This window comes from Euleptes europaea, chromosome 1 (genome assembly GCF_029931775.1).
Source record: "Euleptes europaea isolate rEulEur1 chromosome 1, rEulEur1.hap1, whole genome shotgun sequence".
Classification (NCBI taxonomy): Eukaryota; Metazoa; Chordata; class Lepidosauria; order Squamata; family Sphaerodactylidae; genus Euleptes; species Euleptes europaea.
Genome location: NC_079312.1, coordinates 96,990,092 through 97,011,679, shown reverse-complemented (window position 1 = coordinate 97,011,679; position 21,588 = coordinate 96,990,092). Strand labels below are relative to the sequence as shown.

The 21,588-nt window shown below is 41.9% G+C and overlaps 1 protein-coding gene across 1 annotated transcript in view; it reads right to left on the bottom strand.

Annotated features, from left to right (window-relative positions):
- Nucleotides 1-10,059: 10,059 nt before the first annotated feature.
- The window catches only part of HSPA4 (heat shock protein family A (Hsp70) member 4), a 38,813-nt gene continuing 27,284 nt past the window's right edge, over nucleotides 10,060-21,588 (bottom strand). Inside the window, exons 12-19 of the mRNA XM_056863858.1 lie at nucleotides 16,020-16,201; nucleotides 15,346-15,438; nucleotides 13,930-14,082; nucleotides 13,663-13,788; nucleotides 13,095-13,202; nucleotides 11,598-11,717; nucleotides 11,019-11,180; nucleotides 10,060-10,475 (exon numbers count right to left, since the gene is read on the bottom strand). Of these exons, the coding sequence (XP_056719836.1) occupies nucleotides 10,272-10,475; nucleotides 11,019-11,180; nucleotides 11,598-11,717; nucleotides 13,095-13,202; nucleotides 13,663-13,788; nucleotides 13,930-14,082; nucleotides 15,346-15,438; nucleotides 16,020-16,201 (1,148 nt within the window). The 3' untranslated portion in view covers nucleotides 10,060-10,271. The remainder of the gene's footprint in view (nucleotides 10,476-11,018; nucleotides 11,181-11,597; nucleotides 11,718-13,094; nucleotides 13,203-13,662; nucleotides 13,789-13,929; nucleotides 14,083-15,345; nucleotides 15,439-16,019; nucleotides 16,202-21,588) is intronic.

Sequence of the window (21,588 nt, the reverse complement as noted above, 5' to 3'; positions counted from 1 at the left end):
CCTCCTAAAGATGAATATATTTCTTAGATTATACAGACCACTATAATTAGAACTATTATTATTTTGATATACCGTATACATGCTGAAAGTAGTCAAGTGGGCAAAACTTAACATAATTTCAATGGGATTACATTCAAGAAAGCCTTTGCAATGCATGCCCGAGAGACCTTTAGTTCAAAATATGATTTTGTTACAACCTAAAAGCATAAGCACATAATCATATAACGTGTGATCAGAGGATAGTGAAACTGGCCTTCTGCAGACATTCAGGGAACTTCACAGTAGAACTTGTTTGATTACACATTGGCCAAATATATAGCCAAAATGGAAGTTAAGTATAATCACCAACTCATATCCCATATCATTCTCCCAAGAAATGATAGTAACAGCAACAGTGTGTATTTTCTAAAGACACATACAGGCTTCCAGTTTGATTTGGAGATCTCCATTTCACACCCTTGGGTTGGGGCAAAGCTCATTGAGTTTGTATGGAACATTACACAACTCTGCATTCCCTTGGCTGTAGGCTTTGGGTTTAAGAGTTGATGGACACAGATCTAACTAGGCTTATCGGTGCTTTGTGTTTTCAGATGATTCGGATATGTGGACAATGACAGCCAAAAATCTGTTAAAATAGTTATACTTTTATGTTCCAATCAAGAATACATCAACTAACAATGAGGCTGGTTGGCATTTTGGTGAGAAACACCAAACAAAGACATTTGTACCTTTCTAGACACATTACTAAGGTTTATTTTCTGATTTTACAGGAAGCTACAGGACTATGTTGCTGTGTGCTGCAAAAAAGGAATAAGAGATCAGCATTCTGTCTTCATTTGTATACATTGCTAGAACCGGCTGATTAAAAAAATCCTATCTAATTTTAGATCCACTGTAAGGATTACTAAAACTAGTGAGTCTCTGTCATGATGAATCAAACAAATAGATGTGACTACCACAGATATTCAGAGATTTCCCAGGAAGTAATGGAACATTTTTTGGTGACTCAAAATGATGCAGGTGTGACAGAAGGCAGCAGAAGCAATATACTGTGAGCCCCTATCCTGCGACAGAAATTCTACAACCGAAGCATTCTTGAGAAATGCCTATGCAGTAGGTAAAAGGTACAGGTCCCCTGTGTGAGCACCCGGTCATTCCTGACCTATGGGGTGACATCACATCCCAACTTTTACTAGGCAGACTTTGTTTACGGGGTGGTTTGCCAGAGCCTTCCCCAGCCATCTTCCCTTTACCCCCAGCAAGCTGGGTCCTCATTTTACCGACCTCGGAAGGATGGAAGTGGTCTTCATTTTATTAAAAGAAGACCACACAGTTTCTCGTGGGGGGGGGGAGGGCCTAAATTCTCGGGCTCATAAAAAAGCGTAAGGTGCACACAACTGCACACTTACAGAGGGAAGGAGATGCATATTTATTCTTGGCGAGGTCACAGGTAGTATCATGTGACCACAGTCCACACAGCAGGACATCTACAGAAGGACTGACTAAGGAGAAAAAACAGCCATTAAAAGTCCCTGTAAGCACTTGGAAGCACCTTCCAAGGGGGGGAAATTGCTGGGAGATTGTCTGCAACAATTTAGTACCAAGTTGTGCTTTTCAAGAAGTTGCCTGAAAGGGGGGTTGGCCCTAAGCTTCGTCTGCAACACTCAACAAAACAGTAACCGCCGCACAGCAGCATAGTGGCTCAGTCTCCGGTCTTGTTCCGCACTCCAGACGGCTACACTACCGGCTCTGCCCTTCACGTCACGTCAAAGCCTCAAATTCGACCCAGAGGCAGGCCGCTTTCCCTTTCGGGGGGCCGAGCCCACAGGTCTCCACTGCCCAGCCCTCCCAAGCCCGACCCCTGCCACTGCCTCGCGTCTTCCTGGCCCCCCGCGCCCGCCGGCTCGTACTTCCCACCACCCGAATCGCTCCCGACCCCTCCCGCCAAAGCTCCCACCTCCGCTCGCGGACCCCCGACGCCAGGGCCCCTCCCAAAGCGCCTGCGCGGAAACCCAACGCTCGCCACCCCGCGCTGCCCCTCAGCCTTCGCCGGCGTGTTCCGCATCCGGAGTTCCGGCTCCTTTCCTAGAGCGGCGGTGGCGACCGGAAGGATTGAGGCATAAGGAGAGATTCCAGGCTTCCGCTCTGAGGCGGGAACCGCCATTGTAGGGAAGGGCGTGGAGCGCCTCTGGTTTCCCGCGGGTGCTCGTTTTAGGGACGCTGGAGGTGGCTGGAGCTGGATGGGCCTCTGCGTTGCGGTGGGTCTCTTGTGTGGTTTTCGGACTGCGGTTCACACACGGACAACGCTAGCCGAATAAGTTCGCTCGGAATGCCTTTTTTTTTATCTTCTGCTGTGACGCTGTTTTGCTATCCGTGTGAGCGCTAGTCCTGCGGCAAACCCAGAAACAGACTCCAGCTGACGGCAAGTTCACGAAAGCCGTTTTAATGATTAAGCGCGACAGGTTACAGAAGTCATGTTCAAGATTCTACTAGTGAGGGGCTAATAAGGGAAAGCATTTGGCATATATACAAAGCAATAACCAGTAACCCTGGCAACCCCCCTCCCAGTGGCAGGAAGGAGTACGTGGCAATTCCCACGCTGAAGGAATCTGTGAAGTCAAAACACGGGGCGGTGATCTAATCTGGCCTTGGAGAGAACTGCAAAACAACACCTGGGAGCGAAACCATGAACCGTCTTCATGGTCTGCTCCTGACAAACTGCGACTTGAAAATATGTGTCGCGTGTAGGAGACTGTTAGGGTTGCCAACCTCCAGGTACTAGCTGGAGAACTGCTATTACAACTGATCTCCAGCCGATAGAGATCAGTTCGCCTGGAGAAAATGGCCGCTTTGGCAATTGGACTCTATGGCATTGAAGTCCCTCCCCTCCCCCAAACCCCTCCCTCCTCAGGCTCCACCCCAAAAACCTCCCGCCGGTGGCGAAGAGGGACCTGGCAACCCTAGTGACTGTTCTTCTTAAAGAATTTAATAGAGAATTGTTATAATCCGGGTTGGTCTGTAGCAGCCAAATAAACCGAAGCCCAGTGGCACCTTAAAAACTATCTGATTAAGTAAGGGCTGGTTTACGGACGCTTATATTGGAATAAATGTTTGTTGGTACCACTGGATTCCCGTTTTGTTTTGATCTATCACTTTCGGACCTGTGTTGAAACGTGTAGATACGGCACGAATGGCAATCTAACTCAAGCTGGGTAGTCACATTCTTGAGCCTGCTGTAGTCTGCTTAATTGGACGTGTAAATCTTGATCAAAATATAACAACTCTTCTAGATAATTATGTTCTCAGTTGACACAAAATTCTAAAAACCTAGCACTAATAAAAGTCCTTAATTCCCTGGGTACAGTGTGGTCATAATCCACTCCAGTGTAATATGGGGATAGTAGACTACAGTGTTACAGATTTGTTGTGACAATACAATGATGGATAACTATAGCATTATGGTTTTTAAATGATGTGAAGTAAATGAGACACTGTGTGGGACTGAGTTACATAGAAAACCTACATCTTTCAAATGTGCATGTTAACTGTCAAATCCCTTCTGATTTAAGGCAACCCTACAAATTAATGACCTCCAAAGCATCCTGTCCTGAACAGCCTCGCTCAGATCTTGTGAACTGAGTGCAATGGCTTCTTTATAAGAGCCAATACATCTCATGTTGGATTTTCCTCTTTTCCTGCTGCTTTCAGCTTTTCCTCACATTGTTCACGTTATAAGAACACAAGTCACTGGAAAAGACAATAGTACAATTAGTCATTTTTGCCTCTAGGGAGAGTTCAGGCATGATTTGATCTAGAACCTTCTTATTCATCTTTTTGGTGGTCCACGGTATCCCTAAAACTCTCTTCCAACACCATATTTCAAATGATTCACATTTCTTCTTGTCTGCTTTCTTCACTGTCCAAATTTCACACCCATACATAGTAATAGTGAATACTATGGTATGAATTATCTTGATCTGCCAGAAGCTAAGCCAACATTCTAATCATTACAACATGCTGGATCTCAGTACAATTTGAATTATAGAACAGTTTACCAGGAATTTCAGGAAGATTTTGATGCTGCCTTCAGCAGGTCTCTGGAGAGATGGCACATAAAATTTCTAAGTTAAGATCTTCTGTATCTAAATGTTATGACTAATTTAAATATGGTAAAGTTAAACAGCAACAGACTTGAAATATTAAGGAGATTCTGATGCAATTTAACAGGATGTATTTAAGCACCCAGTTTGCTTACCAGAGCAGCAGTTCTTTAGAATACATACATAAGCCATACCTGCATCTTTTACAAGGCTTGGCTAAAGTACATTCAGCACTAGCAGTCCTATCTAGGAATCTGAAGCATTAAAATTGAATTAGAGATGAACAGGGCATGGAGGGGAGTGAGAGAAGATTTTTGAACTTTTACACACTACTTTCCTGACTTTGACACTGCAGAACTACTTCTTGGCCCTGGGACAAGAGTGCCAGTATATTTGCCCCAGCAGCAATGCTGCCGAGCTGTTTCAGGTTGGGAAAACACAGTGGGAAGGATTTTTTAAAACTGCTTATCCTACAATTATGTGCTTTTTAAGGAGGAAAAATTTTTTTTTGAACTCTAGCCAAGGAATTGCCAGTATTTGTGTTCGTTAGATCTGCAATTAGTGGAATTAATGGATAACACTCAACAGTAAGTGAATCATATGAAAGAAATGAAGGTGGTAGGAAAGGTGAAACATACTACGTAGTGGGTTGAATCCAGTAGTTGTAGTCTTGCCTGAAAGAGAAGGCAACATTCCACAATGTGTGAGCAAAACAGTTTGAAGGATATTTTCAGCTATCTGCTGTAGAAGAAACTTAAGTCTGAGGAGAAAGTATAGTTTCTAAGTGCACTAATGATTCTGGGAAAATAAGCATCTTAAAATAAGATGAACAGTAACAATTAAAAAAAAAGAAACCTGCTGCGCTGTAAGCTTATACTCTAAAGAAACATAAGGCTGCAAGGGAAAGGTTATAAAAGGGAAAGATTAGACCTCAGAATCACAGAACAGTAGATAAGATTTTTCAGGAGCTATTTAAAGACTTGCCAGAAAGGGAAAATGTGGATATGAGAAGGCAATGAAATACTGAGAAAGGGGCACCAAAAGAGAAAGGACAGGGCGTGAGATAGAAGTGACCTGAAGGTCTAGCCAAGGAAAAGCCTTGACAGAACAAAGATGACAAGCAAGCAAATAAAGGGAAAAGGATAAAGAGGCAAAAAATGAATATATTTAAAGACAAAAGTAGTAACTTGAACTGGATGTCATAAGAAATCAGAAGCCAGTCAATGGAACATGATAAAGGAGAAGCCAGGGCAAAATGAGATGCGGGGAGGCAACAGAGTTAAGAATAGAGGAAAAAGGAAGAATTTGGGCAAGATGCAAATCAGAAAGAAATGTAGCTGGATGATAAGTGTGCTGTGTACTGTGCATTCAATACTTCACTTGGCAAGTACAGATATACAAGGTTGCTGCATTTTTGGTGCTGAAGAGACACCAAATGGCAAAGTTTGTTCCAGATAATATAGTGTGAAGATAGGTCAAGACTATGAACATGAGACAATGAAGCAAAGTCTAAACAGGAGTTGGTAGAGGAATCTGACACTTACTAAAGGAGAATGTAAGTTTGCTTTGTCAGAAATAAAATACCTAGAATGTTCCTTTGATTAATCTTTTTAGATCAGCTTTGTTCTTTGGACAATGCATTTAATTGATGGCCTTTACTTGAACTACAGAATTCATTAATCCTCCTTTGATTAACTCCTGCTGCAACTAAATAGAAGCCATGGGTGAAATATTTGTTCAAAAGAGATATTTTTTAAAAAACTGTCAATGGTCAGTTATCTAGCAATTCTTTCCAAACACAGCAACTATGAGATCACTATTAGGACGGTTATTGGTCCAAGTTGAGTTTTACTGGATGGTAAGCCATGGACAGCATTTAAATAGTCAAACACATATGTTGAAATGCTGCAATGTGAAAAAATTAGCAACACTTAGTGAACACTTAGCAACACTTTATGAAAAGGCACCATTTTGAAATATTGCAAACCCTGGCAAGTACCCAAAATAACTATGCTCAAATAGCAGTAGCAATCATTTCTGAGTGCTCAAATTCCATGTAATTAATCAATGCAAATACTGACTAATGAAAAGACATTTCTGAGTGCTCAAATTCCATGTAATTCACCAATGCAAATACTGACTAATGAAAAGACAAACCATTGGAAACCAGTTTCAGAAAGCTTTCATATAATATTCTTTCAAAACAGGAAAAGGTTAAACAGATGCTGTTGCTACAATAAATTCTGATGGTACATCTTATGTCATGTTTGCCAATCTTGGAAGGATTTCCAACTGCTGCTATGAACAATTCTTGCATTTTTTAAAAGAGAAATTATAGGTAGCCATAGGGAAAAAATCCAAAACACAAAACTTTTTAGAATCAACCGGAATATAACACATCAGCTTTAGAGTGCCCTCAATCTCTTCCTCAGGCAGGATATTGCACAAAGGATTGGGGAGGGGTGGAGGGGAAAAAGATCTTGTTGGGCATGTTGGCAAAGTCTCTACAATTTATAGCTTTCTTAAAGTGGAGTCTAGGAGGTATTGGTATAAATGAGGCTGGATACAAACCAGATTCAAGCAGCAAAAAAAAAGTTTCAAAAGTTTCTCCTTTTGAAAATACAATTTTTCTGCTTTTTACAAGGCCTAGTTTCCCCTCCCCTGAAATATTTATATGACTAGTTCTACAAACCAGAAGAGTGGCAGTTTCAAAATATAGTTAATCTTAGTTAAGTTTGAGGAATTAAATGCATATGATTAAATGTACCATAAGATATACAGAATTTGAAAACTGAGCTATGTAGAAGCAGAGCTCAAGAAAATGCTCATTAAACACAGATGTGCACTCATACTGAAGTGGTAAGTCACTGCAACTGTCTAAAAAACTAAAAAACTGTCAAAATGGAAACTTGCAAATGTAATCCAGCAATTTGGATGAGATTGAAGTTGCAGAGGTGTAGAGAAATGAGCAAAAGAGACCCACATCATACTAAGCACCCAATGATGGGAGAGTCCCAAGATAAAAATTAAACCTTGTGGTACAAAGTACCAGTTAGATCTGAGGTCATTTTAGACACTAAGGAGCCTGTGATTACACTGTTAAACCTTACATAAAGTATTTTCTAACAACTGGAGATTTAATGACAGTGGAAACGAAAGTGCTCTATTGTGCCATACATGAAGGGAACTGGGAAACGCCAAGAGAAAAAAGAGAGTTGGTTTTTGTACCCTGCTTTTCTGTACTGAAAGAAGTCTCACAGCAGCTTACAATCATCTCTCCCCCAACACACACACGCACCTTGTGAGGTAGGTGGGGCTGAGAGTTCAGAGAGAACTGACTGGCCTAAGGTCACCCAGCAGGCTGCATGTGGAGGAGTGGGGAAATCAAACCTGGTTCTCCAGATTAGAGTCCGCTGCTCTTAACCACTACACCACACTGGCTCTGAAAGCTGAGGCAACAGCCATTGAGGTCAATAAGATGTACATAATATTTAATACTTTGTTACACAATCTATCTCTTGTGGTGTTATTCTGCAAAGTTTGCACAAGCAAGTTATTCCAATCTTTAAAAGCTTGAATTGGGTCTAGGCTTTCTTGTATTTTTGATTTCCAACAGCTCATTGGTGTATTTATTTGATCTTAAATAATCCCCTACCCCTTACAGATGAGAGGCTTTGCTCTGCATTATCAAAAGCAAATAATTAACATAACAAAACTGTAACAGCCATGGATTGCTCCACTTTTGTTAAGATGGCAAATCCTAAGGAGGGACAGTAAGCTTTATAGAACACTCCTTGTCTGCGAATTTGCACTATGCCCTCTATAGATGACAAGTGCCACTAGATTCCATGAAGATTCATTTTGCTCTCCTGCATTTTAAGACATTAGGTTGGTATTCACAAGGTAAATACAATGGGCTGTGTAGCCCTCTTGGCCTGTTTAGTATCCAACTTGCTAGACTTCAGAGTTGCCTATGGATGTGCGTCTTTTTTAATGCAACTATTAACAAAGAATTACGGTACCTGAAATCTACGTACATGTCCACGATGAGAGTCTCATTTCCTCCCCTCCGGTATCTTGTGCGACAGCCTGACATCAACAGGCTTTGTCTATTCAGACTTCAGGATCTTTTAATTTTAGAACTGCAACTTTGGTCTATAGTAGTATAGCCACCTCCTGATTATGAAGTAAATTTTCATGTTATTTAAAATATTTATATTCTGCTTCCATTCTGGGCTACAGGATTCAAAGTTATCCCTTGCCAGTAACATTTCTTTTCTAACAACTTTTGTCACTTCTCAATTCCAAGCCACTCTTTTCTTCAAAGCAGCATCTTCATTAAATACATGATCATTTAATTCCAATTTGACAAATTAAACCAAAAATTATGGCAACTGGCATACTATTTTATACATTTCACGTTAAGAGTAACAGGCAGGACATTTCCTGCAGCACTTTAAAATACTTCACAATTTGTTGCACATACAATGGCAAAATCTTTGGGCTTTAAAGAGAACTGTGCCAAAATGGCAGTAAGAAACAAAAGCTGACAACAAAGGGGCATATCTAAAGCTTTTATTTCATTAGAAGAGTTGCAGCTGTCATTAACAGGCAACAGTTGATGGAGCAGGTAGAAAAATAGCAGCAATAATTGCTTTTTAGGGTAGGGCAGAAGAATTAAAGGAATGTACTCAAGGTATTCTTGAATTTGAAGTATCTTCCATATCCAGAAACATAGATTGCATCTTAACTGAAATTTGAATATCTATGATACAGTTATACTTCACATGTTGCTCAACTATGTGTCTAGGACAGAGTAATGTTTTCAAACAGTACACTGTCAGTGCTGCCAATAAGTACTTGCCAGTAGCAAATAACTTATTTAAGGTGTAAACGAAAAGATGTAATCCAGAATGATAGTTAAGCATGACTTTACAAATTCAAGAACCTCATTAATAATTTAATGACTTGAGCTTACACAGTTTTCAGGTTTCTTTTAAAGAGCTACTGCAATAGAAAGATGAATCAATTTTTCCAAATTCTCAAGAACTTTGTTTCCTTGACCCATAATCAACCATTTAAAAAATCCAGTATAATCCAGTGCATTTATTTCTTGCAATGTGTACGGATGTTTCCATTTTGATTTCTACACATACAAGTTTATGACAATTATCAATACTAGAAGCAAAACAGCCAAAGGGTAGAGGAGCACATGAGAAAACTGTCATATTTGTGTTTTTTTGTTGGAAGATACAGTCAAACATAGGAAGCAAATTTTCTCTTCAAGGTTAGCAACTAATCAGAATCATCCATAAATACAGCAGACAGCAAGCAGTATATCTTCATATTCTCTACAAGCAACTACTTAAACTAGAGACAGAAATTTACACAACATTTCATATAGATGGTGAGAATTTACCATGAGCATACATATTTGCATATCTAATAGCAGGCTTAGATACATATTTACTGCCCTGTGTATCAGATAAGCAATTTGAAGTGGTGTCTGGGACATTAATACCCACAAATGAGTGTGGACATTACCTTGCCTTGATAAAGCCCAAAACAAATACTCTGGTCTTTTCAGTTCTTTGTATTTAACACAAACATGTAATCTGATCAATGGTGTGGTATACTTCACATTTTCTGTCAGTGGCACAACATGAAATGAACCAATTTCCTGCTAGAAAGCACACCTTTATTGCTTCTGTAATTGCAGAAGGACTTCAAGCTGGTACTTTTTCCGACTAGAAACAGAGCTTCAAAAACCTCTGGCATTCTCAGTAGATACATGTAACACTGCTGCTGCAATCCACAATAGCAACTTTGTGGTAGATTAGAAGCTTAACATTCTCTTCTAGTTGTCCTCACTCTTTTTTTAAATGGAACTCGGCAAGAATATAACTAAACTGAAGGATCAGCCATGTCTGTTTCTGCAAATCTTAATGGTTACGAGGGTTCTAATGTCACATGGCAGAACATATGAACTTATTCAACTGAATAGTTTGCTACCCGAGAGTCAAGATGCCTCATACTGACCAATCCTACCCCAAAACAGAGCAACCGTGAGCAAGCTGCAGTTCCCATTTGGCTCCCATTCTTATTCCAAACGCAAGTTGACAACTTAAAGCTTTATTGTAATTTCTAATATAAACAAGTGCTGGAATTCAATCAATCAATGTCCATTTCAGGAAGTTTCTTTTCTGTAGATGCTGGAGCTGTTGAATCAGAACTCTGTTCCACTGTCTGAGACGCTTTGTTGCCATCTCCCTGGCCTTCTACTGGGCCATTTTGTTCAGCTGGTTTTTCCTCTTTTGGAAGTTCTACCTTGGGTTTTGGTTTGGTGACTATTGGATTACATGTGTTTATCAGTTCCTAAAATGAAAAAGGTAGAAAAAGTCTTATCCCTGACCGTTATCAAGCCCAGCATTTACAGAAATACTTTCAGTTTTCAAAGCACTTCACACACATTATCTTAATGTAAATTTTAACAATATCCATGCATGGAAAGCCATCCCCATCCTGCAGAGATGGGGGAAGGGGCTAAGAAACACAAGGCTCAATTAAGGCCCTACAAGGTTCACAGCAAATCTCCAGTTTGTAGATATTTGAAGTAGAGACCTTGCAGATCACAGCTCATTCTCTGTCACAATGCTAAATCAGCTCCATTTCACCTAAGTCTGCTGTACAAAAAAAAATGGTAACGTGAAAATGCTGTGCACAGACTAACTGCAATCACAATGCCTTCCCTTCCACACACATGAAAATGCAGTGGAGATGGTCAAAGCACAATGCAAAAAAATATATTCAAGAATCAAATTGTAGTAAAGTTAGCAGAAGTTACCACCCAACACCACTCCACATATCATCATTCCGTTAAACAGTTTTTTTTCCTGGAAAGTCCGAAGAACTACTTACTTTCATTTTGGTATCAATCTCCTTCACCTTGACAAGTGGGTCTAAAGCAAGACTTCGCTTGTTCTGAAGATTGAGCTTGTTGTTCATCCACTCCATGGCCTCATTTGCACTCTTCTCCACTTTGGCCACTTCTGCTGCATCTAAGTGGTCATACTGCTCATCCTACATTTTAAGAAACAGAATTCATCATCATGCAACTTATATGGTAACGTAGCTACCCATTTCATCTTTTTGACACATACAAAACTTTAGCCTCAGCAACCAGATAAAAGTAACAAGCTGACAATGGAATCAAGAGTCGATACTAAACAAACTTCTCTGCTGTATACTATCACACAGTAATAAAGATTGAGTTTTACAAAGGGTAATTGAAAACTGTTTAATTTACTATAAAAAGGAAAAAGCTACAACATATGTTCTTATGTAAGTATTATTCAGGGGACTATCGCATCACTCTGAAAATGAAAGAACTACTACAATGGAATTTAAATTTTACTTCTGAAAACATTCCAAGTAATTTTGAAAACGTTGCCTATCACAGATAAGAGGCGGGAGATGGGGAAGCAAGAGATTACGTACCTTTGCTTTAAATGCATGAACAACTTTCATGTAGAGTTGGATTTGTTTTCCCAGCTCTTCAAAGGCTTTTGGTCTTTCTTCAGATTCTTGAAATCGTGCCTGAATTGGCTGACCCACAGCCTGAATTGAAGAGAAGTTTACTGAAGCACAGTTATATGCCTGAACTGCACTTGCGAAATATGGTACACTCATTCCTCAAGACTCACTGCTGAAATTCTAAATGTTTATATTCCCAAAATTCTAAATATTTATATTCCCATGGTGTAGTTAATTTTAAACAATTGTTAGAAGGCGTTTTCCCATGTTCAAGTTAATACACATAAGGCCTATGGTATGCACACGAGGCAAAAGGAGTCTTGTGAACATCTGTGAACGACTGCTCCTCCCACTGCCAGAGATATAAGCTGTCCGCTTCTACATCATGGAGAACTACAGAGGCACCACACACAATCTGGTAGAATGTTCTGTCCTTGCTGTACATAGTCTAATGGCAACTATGTGCAAATATTGCTAAAGGGTTAGACAAAAGGTAACCAGGAAAACATGCCTAGCAAAAAAAAAAAGCAAGTTGGGTAAAAAAAAAATCCGAGGTTATTGCAGCAATGCACACTACAGGACATTTGCTGAAGTTAAAGTATATTTCTAGCCAGTGCTCACATTGGAGACCTCTTCAAAATCTTAATTACACTGCCTTGAGTTTCATGACAAGCTAGAACGGGTCCAGAGGAGGGCAACAAAGATGGTGAATGGTCTGGAGACCAAGTCCTATGAGGAAAGGTTGAAGAAGCTGGGTATGTTTAGCCTGTAGAGGAGATGACTGAAAGGGGATATGATAACCATCTTCACGTACTTGAAGGGCTGTTGTATAGAGGATGGGGCCGAGTTGTTTTCTGTTGCCCCAGAAGGTCGGACCAGAACCAACGGGTTGAAATTAAATCAGAAGAGTTTCCGTCTAGACATTAGGAAGAATTTTCTAACAGTTAGAGCAGTTCCTCAGTGGAACAGGCTTCCACAGGAGGTGGTGAACTCTCCTTCCCTGGAGGTTTTTATAAGCAGAGGCTAGATGGCCATCTGTCAGCAATGCTGATTCTATGACCTTAGGCAGATCATGAGAGGGAGGGCATCTTGGCCATCTTCTGGGCATGGAGTAGGGGTCACTGGGGGTGTGGGGGGAGGTAGACTGGAATTTCCTGCATTGTGCAGGGGGTTGGACTAGATGACCCTGGTGGTCCCTTCCAACTCTATGATTCTATGATAGAAGGTAGGTAGGTCATATATAAAAAAGAAATAGGTACTTGCAACCAATAAAGCTTTTATAACAACACAGAACCAGGTTAACACAGATGAACTGTATCATCTTAGAAACCTCAAACTCATTGGACTTAAAAAGACAGTAAAGTAAAAACCTGCACTGTAGCTGTCCAAAGAGCAATACAGAACTTCCCATCCATGGAACATACCCTTGTGTAAAACAGTTAATACTGAAGTACCACTTGCCTTTAGCTCTGTTAATTTATCAATGTAAACTTGCTTAGGTTGATCTTCGCCCTCTTCATATAGCCAGTTTTCTGTGTCTTCCAACTTCAGAGTGAAACTATTACGATCCTGAACAAAAACAAAGGAACAAAATACAAGCCAACTGAAATACAATTTGTAAAGGTTATTTCTCCATGAACCCCACATCCAAACACTTAAAACTGAGTAGAGGATAGGTTTGCCGTTAGCAGGTGGAGTGGCAGGAAGAGGCACGGAAGCAGAGTTGGGAACTCAAGTGGGAAGACAGAAAACAATCAGGGCAGCGGAGAGAGTAGTGAATCACTGTAGGCAACTGTGCAAGCAGCATGACTGAAGGTGCCAAGTGCGAACTAGTTAAAGTGGTGTGGGATTGCCATGTTGCCTACAAGGAAATACTAAATTAAGTAAGTGATGAATTAAGTAACTTCTCTACAGTCATGAAGTGTTCTCTGGGTCATATATTGTATAAGCTACAGAGCAGGCATTTGATACACTAAGCAAATTGGATTGGTCTTAACTTGTATAGACGGTAGTCATTAGCAACACCTACCTCTTCACCAACAAACTTCTCGTACATGCCACAGAGTTTGTCTCTCATTTCATAAACATACTCCTCCACTGCATTCTTGGCATCATTCCGTTCTTTTTCTAGTTTATCCTGCATGATCATTTTACCCTGCAGAAGACACATTCATGTCACTTTTGTTTCAGTGAAGAACTGAAAACTCATTCTTAGCTCCCTTCATGACAGGATCAGACAAATCAACTTCTGTTCTCCAATCATTTGTAAAACCTTCTATTGATACTTATTGCTTACCTCATTCTCAATAAATAGGTTCAACGCATCCTTTCCTCTTTGCCACACCAGCTGATTCTCAATTGGAAGGTCAACTGTAGTTGTCTTTACTTTTGCCTTTTTAGCCTGAGGAGGCTGATCTGTTTTCTTGTCTTTCAAACCAGCTTGAGAGGTCTGAATAAAAAACATGATTTGGAAAAGAAAACATGACATATCATTTCTGTCATTTACCTCAGTTCGGGGATGTGATTTTCAGTGTATGCAATGGTGTGGTGAGTTATCATCTGAGATGGCTGCTAGAGGTACTGAAGTGTGGCACAGGTGAGAGACATAAATGGAAAATTATTCGCACCACCACAACACACAGGCTTGCTGCACATCCAAATCTCTCCTATACCAAGTGATGTATGAGGACTCTCACTGAACCCCTCCCCTTCAACCATGATGTTGTGGAATAATTCCTTATTATCAAGAATAAGCTCTTCCTAAGGTACTGTGATTTGGGCGGAGAATAAGACTTACTTGGCATGTTTCACTGAGACCTGGCTGGGATAAGTCAGACCATGTTATTCTCTTTCAAGTAATGCCAGCTGGGTAGGCAGTCTCTCAGCAACATACCATAATTCTCCACGAGTCTCTCTCCTACAAATCTGCAGTGCAAGCTTTGATTGGGTACATCTTGTGTTGTGTTCCAGAGATATTCTGCTGATATCCTGCCCACTTGTTCATTAATAGGTGCCCTGTATGTGGGTGCTGGCCCCGTGCTAGAGAAACCATGAGAAATTTCTGGGAATGACACATCTGAGCAGAGGCAGACTTGCTGGGCCACACCACCATGGAGTCAAGTGTCCCAGATTGTAGGCCTTATATATGAGAAAGGTCACATGTGGGATTTAATCTTTTGTACCAATCAGGTACCTGGCGATCTCTAAAGGGAGTTAAGTAATGCAGCCTATGCTATAGTTGGATGATTTTTCTGTTGAAGGTGGCTGTGGCTATGATGTGTGAACCCTGCAAGGGCTGTGGGTCAAAAGTCTGTCCCTGAAGACTGATGGATCCGCCTCAGCTTCAGAATGCTGTGGGGAATTTTGGTAGTCTAAATGGCAATTCTGCTGAGGGATTTTTTGGAGGGGGGAAGGGCTGGGTTATTAAGCTTTTCAGAGCAACAGTCCAGGTCCTTGGTCTCTTGGAAGGAACACAACCCCATAGTTTACCTCAGAGCTAGAAGAATTTAAAGAGGGTTGGAAGATACCTTGAGCAACTTCGGTGGAAAACTCTTGTCAGGCACAATTACTGACATTAGATAGGACAACAGCATTAGGTAACTAGAAACGCATGGACCCAGAAAAGGCCCATTTAGTCATAGCTTCTCAGTGACCTTGTCACTGTTATTTAAGTAATTTGAGAACTAAGTTTTACTCCAAACAGCATATCCACCTCCATTTCCTCCGACTCAGCCTTGTTTTCAGACTGTGCTGATGGTGGATGTTCCTCACTCTTTTGTTGCTCTTCTTGATCTACTTGCATCTTCTGAAATTAGAAAGAAAGTCTTGTGTAGATCAAAGATCCCGTCTTATTAAATATAACCAACAATATCAATCACTCTTGCATACATGGAAAACTGTTTTGCCATATTCCAATCACAAAGAAGCACAAGTCATTAAAAGAAAGGAGGGCCCAGCTTATCTTAATTTTTGGTAAAGAGTGCTGTGTCTCCAGAGGACAAGGAAGGCTTACTTATGGTGCTGTCCCAGCCCTTTCAGTTTGAGGCAGAACAGAGTCCTAGTAACTCCACTCAGCTGGACAAACAGAGGTGCAGTAATTTGACAGCAGCGTATAATCGCTTGGCTTTTAGAAGCTACTGGTGGCAGGGGAAGGCAGGAGGTGGTTGAGGCAAAGACAGAAGAGAGACAGGCTGAAAAAGAGTCCATGGCTGTCAGAATACTAGCTTGCTAGCTTCAGAGGACCAAGAACGTTTTGCTACTATGAGCAATGAGATGGCAGCGGATACATTTCCTACAGATTTACTTGCGTGGATTTTGATGCAGTAGTAGAAAACAAGAAGCTGTTTCAAGTCCTGCAAAGACCATATTACAACCCAAAGGAATTACCTCCTCTTCTTTCGGGTGCTGATCTGTTTCCATGGGCTCTTCATTGTCATCTGACTTGTGAACCTCCACTAATGATGCGCTTGAAACACTGAAAATGCCATGGATGTTTACTCTGACCTTAACTTTCACTTTTGAACTGGATCCATCCACTTGTGGTGTTACCTTCTGAACTAAAAACTGACCTAGAGGAAAGCCAACCAGCATTTTAGTAAACAATTCAGTAAATTATACATGGAACTATGAACTATTAGCTGAAAGCAAGGGGTCAAATCAAACATTTACCATCATTTCACTTTAATAAAGTTTCCTCATTTAGCATTAGTCCCTTGTGTGTGGCATGCATTCAAAAAACCCAAATATCTACAACTGTAGCACTGAGAAAAGATGGTTACGTGACAGTCAGGGTAATGTATTCCTTCTGATTGTGTTAGACCAGTCTGCTATTTTGAGATGATTAATCATTTTTTGGAACCATTTAGAGCAGGGTATTTGTGTGTCAGGGACCACACTCCATTCGTTTCAATCTTTTCCATCAGAGAAAACAGAATTTCCTTGAGTATGATTCAGTAGCTAACACGTGGCATTCATTTGTGGTATTTTCACCCATACTCTTTAGTATAATAGGCTAATAACAGCTAAATGTTTCCTTGACAAAGACTCATAATGCAGCTGCTTCTATGCTGAACTAGTGTCTGAATATCATGGTCAAGTAAATGGAGAATGAAGGTTATATTGAATGCAGACAAGATGGATATGATGATTGAAAACAGAACATTGGACTGTGAAATAGAGGATACTTTGAGATGTTGGTGTACTGTCCTTCCCATGTCCCTGGAAAGCAGGTTGCTCTTTTCTATGTCCAGTGGGGAAGGAGTGCCCACCAGCTTCAGTTCGCAGACTTCTGCAACTCAGCCATTAACAGTTAGGTGCATCTCTCAGAGATCAGAATTCCTGGCCTTTAGCTCAGAAAATAAGTTCTACTGACAAACATGGAAACCAGCTACAGCTGGACGATACAGGAAGAATCACAGAAGGAAAAACAGTAAAGTGTTGTGGAAAGAATGCTGAAAAGTAACAAAGAAAGTCAACATTGAGGCTTGCCTTGCAGCTCCCCCCCCCCACAGACAATTTATAATTTCTCATCCAAAGAACAACCCTCCCCAAAGCAGGTGGGTCCATAGTGTCCTCCTCTACCCCAAGTAAAAGGAACTGTTGCAATAAGTCCAAGGTTCCATTTTCACTTGGAGAGGAGGACATTGTGGGGAAGCAGGAAGGAGAACTACCAGCCAACCCTGCTCTTTAAGGTTCCACAGCCTGTTGTAGGACGCTCTGCCCAAAAGCTGCATCAGCTGAGGCAATAGAGTCCAACTGACTCACAAGTGGCCTTCTTGCAGATGATGACAATGGAAGCATTCATGTTGAAAGTTGCCAAGGTAGAAGCATCCCTGGGAGACCTTTTTGTCTTTGATCACAGGATGAAAGGCTGAAAAATGACTGTCCAACTATAAGAAAGAGACCTCGCGCACCTAATGTAGATATGCAGGGTTTATCTAAGACTCAATGGGTGCCTTGGGATGGGATGGCTTGAAACAGAAAGGTGGTGAAGACATTTCAGTTGACTGATAGAACAGTGAGATCAGCTTTGGCATGAAGGTGGGGTCAGTATTAAGTATCACCTTATCCTTACGAAACATGTACAGGCCCTTAGCTATGGAAAGTGCCCCAGCTCTGACACCCTTCCAGATGATGTAATTGCCACCAAGAACACCACCTTGAGCGCAACTTGGTTCAAATCACGGTCTCCTGGGCCACGCAGATCAGATCAGCTGCCTCCCATTTCAGCTTTCTCAAGACTACCTTCAGAAGCAACGGTACAGGGAGAAGCATACAGCAGGTCAGCCTAGCCATGTCGTGCAGGCATCCATCTGTTCTGCCATTCAGCAGTGGACTAAGAGAAGAAACACAGGAGCTTGTTTTTTTCTCTGATGGTATGAACAGATCTATTGCTGGCTGTCCCTATTTCTTCAGTTGATTTTTTGTTGACAGCTGGCTATTGGCACCCACTCTCAAGAGTCCAGATAACTCAGTCACAGTAGATTCCATCATTAGAGAGACTAAATGAGTCTCAGCCCAAAACAGCAGAGCTGCAGCCTCCTGCTGAAGTTTCCTAGACCTGGAGCCCCCCCAAATGGTTTATGTGAGCCTCTGTGGTTGTCAGTCCAGATTGGCAATCTATGGCCAGATGGATAGCACTGAGCTCCAGGTTTATACTTAGGGAGGATGTCCAAGTGCCCTGGACATGGCCTAGAGGACAGTGGGCTCCCCAACTGGACAAACTGGCATTGGTTGTGAATTATAAGTCTGGGGAAACCTGGATCAGTTTTCTTAGGAAAAGGTGGGACTTCACTGTCCACCATTTCAAACCCCTTAAAAGGTGCTGGTTTCAAGCCTAATTTGGAATGAAACTCGAACACTATATGATTCTGTAAATGCAGGAGGGTCCACTGAAGACTTGATTGGGCCTTGGCCCATGGAACCAGTTGTTTGTCAAGATCATTATTCCTTGTACGTAGGCAAGGAACATGAGGTCCATTGATCAAGATGAACTTGACTGCTGCAATAATCTTCCTGCCCTTATCCACAGGAAGGAATACCTTGCCTTGTACCAAGTCTATCCATGTGCCCAATATGCAAACTCCTGGGATAGAACAAGCCGACTCTTCAGAAGGGTTATCATGAAGCTGTGGTCTTCCAGATGGTGGACCATTAGTGTGATGACTTGAAAACCCTTGGCTGGGAACCTTATTAGCAGGTAATCCAGGTAGAAGTAGATGTGGATGCTCTTGACTTGAAGATCCACCCACCAGCACCACCATCAATTCCATGAACATTCATAGAGCTGAGGCAAGTCAAAACGGCATTGCCTTAAAGGTCTCCACAGCTGAACCTCAGAAAACACTTGTGGGCTGGAAGATATGCGTCTGTGAGATCCATGGATGTGAAGGAGTCCCCTGTGAGAATTCTATCTGCAATAGTCTTGAGGGTCTGCATCCTGAATATCCTGTACCTCACATGCTTGTTGAGGAACTTGAGATGCAGAATGGAGAACCTTCTGGAATGGCTTACATGGAGGCTCTGGGTGACTGGCCTGGCACAATCCTTTAATTTCTGAGGTGAAAAACAAGAGAAAGCGAACACCACTCCTAGTTCCTTAGCATCAGATAGACCCTCAGCATCCCCCTTGCCATCATAATCTTTTGGGTCAGGAAGCTGCTCTGCCTTGCAGATCGAGAGTTTGAGCATTTTAAGGGCTTTACAGAAAAGTGATGGAAGTTCTTCCTCTGTAAAAAAAAAGCCATTTAGAATCTTGTACCTGTGGGGGACAGTCATCAGACAATTCCCCCTCCTTCCTGGCCAAGTCCCCAGAGCAAATGGTGGATGTCATCCCCTTTGTGGGGGATGCAGAGGTAGCCCATGAAGTGCTTGCCAGAAGTCCTGAAAGGGCCAGATAGGCTAGAGACAAATTGTCTTGCATCTCTGCAGAGAGCCTACAGTTTGGGAGGAACCTGGAAAGAGGTAAAGCAGGCTGGGTGCTGAGGTCTTTTTTTGTGGACTGCTGATCTGATTTCCCATTGTCAATTTACAAACTGTTCCATCCAGGCCTATAAGCCTCAGTACATAGATCATTGCCCTCCCCCCTCCAGACTCTATGTAACTGCAGGAAGTCCCTACCTGCTTACCACTCTCCACTGCAGAAAACTCCTGCTCCTCAATGTCTACAGCCCCAGCAGACTCCCCTTGCCATTTGCAGGCTTCTGTGGGGCATGTTTGGCATTTCAAGCTGGAAGTTGCATGGCCGCCCACATCCTCTCCTAAGCCTACGCAAGAGGCTCTTCTGAGGGGCAGGGATGAAGGTGCAGTCAGGTCCTCCTTTCATCTCAGACGCTTGTGCCAGAGCAGCCTTATAGTCCTCCTTCTGGGGAATGGAGCTGCTCCATCTCTCTTGACAAGAACGCTGCCACACCTAAGGCTTCTGTCAATGATCCAGTGGAGGCCATTTTTGCAGCTGAAGAAGTGGCTGCCACGGAAGGCCAGAGTAAAAAAAAAAAAAAGCCGCAAGGGAAGGAAGGCTTTTTGGGGGGGGATAGATTAGAGATAGAAGATGGAGGAAAAACACATGAAGGAAAAAGGCAACTTGGGAGAGCTCAAGGAGAAAGAAAACCTGTAGAGCTCTCTGAAAGCCCTACAATCAGAAGGAGGCAGGATGACAAGTCTATGAATTCTCCAGGGTGGGGGAGAAACTACTAGGCCAGCCTAGAAGTTTACTTTTTTTATTACATTTCCACAATAGTTTACTGTTTTCTCTTCTGTGGTTCTTTCTGTATGGCCTAGCTGTATCTGGTTCCCATGCTTGTCAGCAGAATGTATTTTTCTGACCTAAAGGCCATGGATTCTGGTCTCCGAGAGATACGCCTAATGATTAATGGCTGAATTGCAGAAGTCTGTAAACTGAAGATGGTGGGCACTCCCTCCCCAATGGAGATGGAAAAGAGTAACCTATATATACTTATATTTTATACTTCTATTTATAGCCAGCCATTCCCCTGCATAGCAGGGCTGAGGGTGGGTAACAACAATTTAAAATACACTAAATAAATACATAGATTAAAACTTAATTAAAACAGTACAATAGATGGCACTAAAAAGCAACAGTGTGCCTAGTGCATAGTGTGAGGGGGGTGTCCCACAAGGTCCAGGCCAGCTGATAGATTTGCGGTATACTGTCGCTGCCCTCAACTATATGCCTGGCGGAACAGCTCCATCTTACAGGCCTGATGAAACTGAACCAGACTGTGTAAAGCTCAGGCCTCCCTAGGCTGAGCATATTACCCGGCAGGGACCAGAGAAAGCCCTAGTCCAGGACAGCCAGACAGCCTTCAGGCCAGGGACCACCAGCAGATTTCAGATTATGTCCATAAGGCTTTTGCAGGCATGTACTGGAGGTCCCGAAGATACGAGGGTCCTAGGCCATGTAGAGCTTTGAAGGTCAGCACCAAAACCTACTTCCTGCCTCCAGGGATCATGGGAAGGAGAGTACCCACATGTCTCAGAGTGTCTTCTTCTTTAAGTGAAGAAGCAGGCTTTCTAAAAGGGACTAATATGCCCATATTAGATGGAATGAACGGATGAAGCAATTGGGGGTCTTCACTGATACAGTTTTTCTGCTAAGAAGCATCCAGAAGTAACTTTTGTTGTTTACATCCAATTCAAAGACCCCACCCCAATTTGTTGATTTAGCCAACAATGACCCATGCTTATCTAGATTAGAGTTCTGTAAGGCACCATGTGTGGGGCTGTCTTGAAAATAACCTGGAGATTTCAGGCAGGTTGCAGAAACCCATCTCTTGGTAGGCATTGTATACACAGAACACCATCCTTAGAATAGCTGTAATGGTTGCCTGTTTGTTTCTAGGAACCATTCAAGATGTTGATTCTTTCCTTTAAAGCTTCTTATGACCTGGAATCCATATACTTTAAAGACTGCCTCGCCCTATATAGAACTGCATGA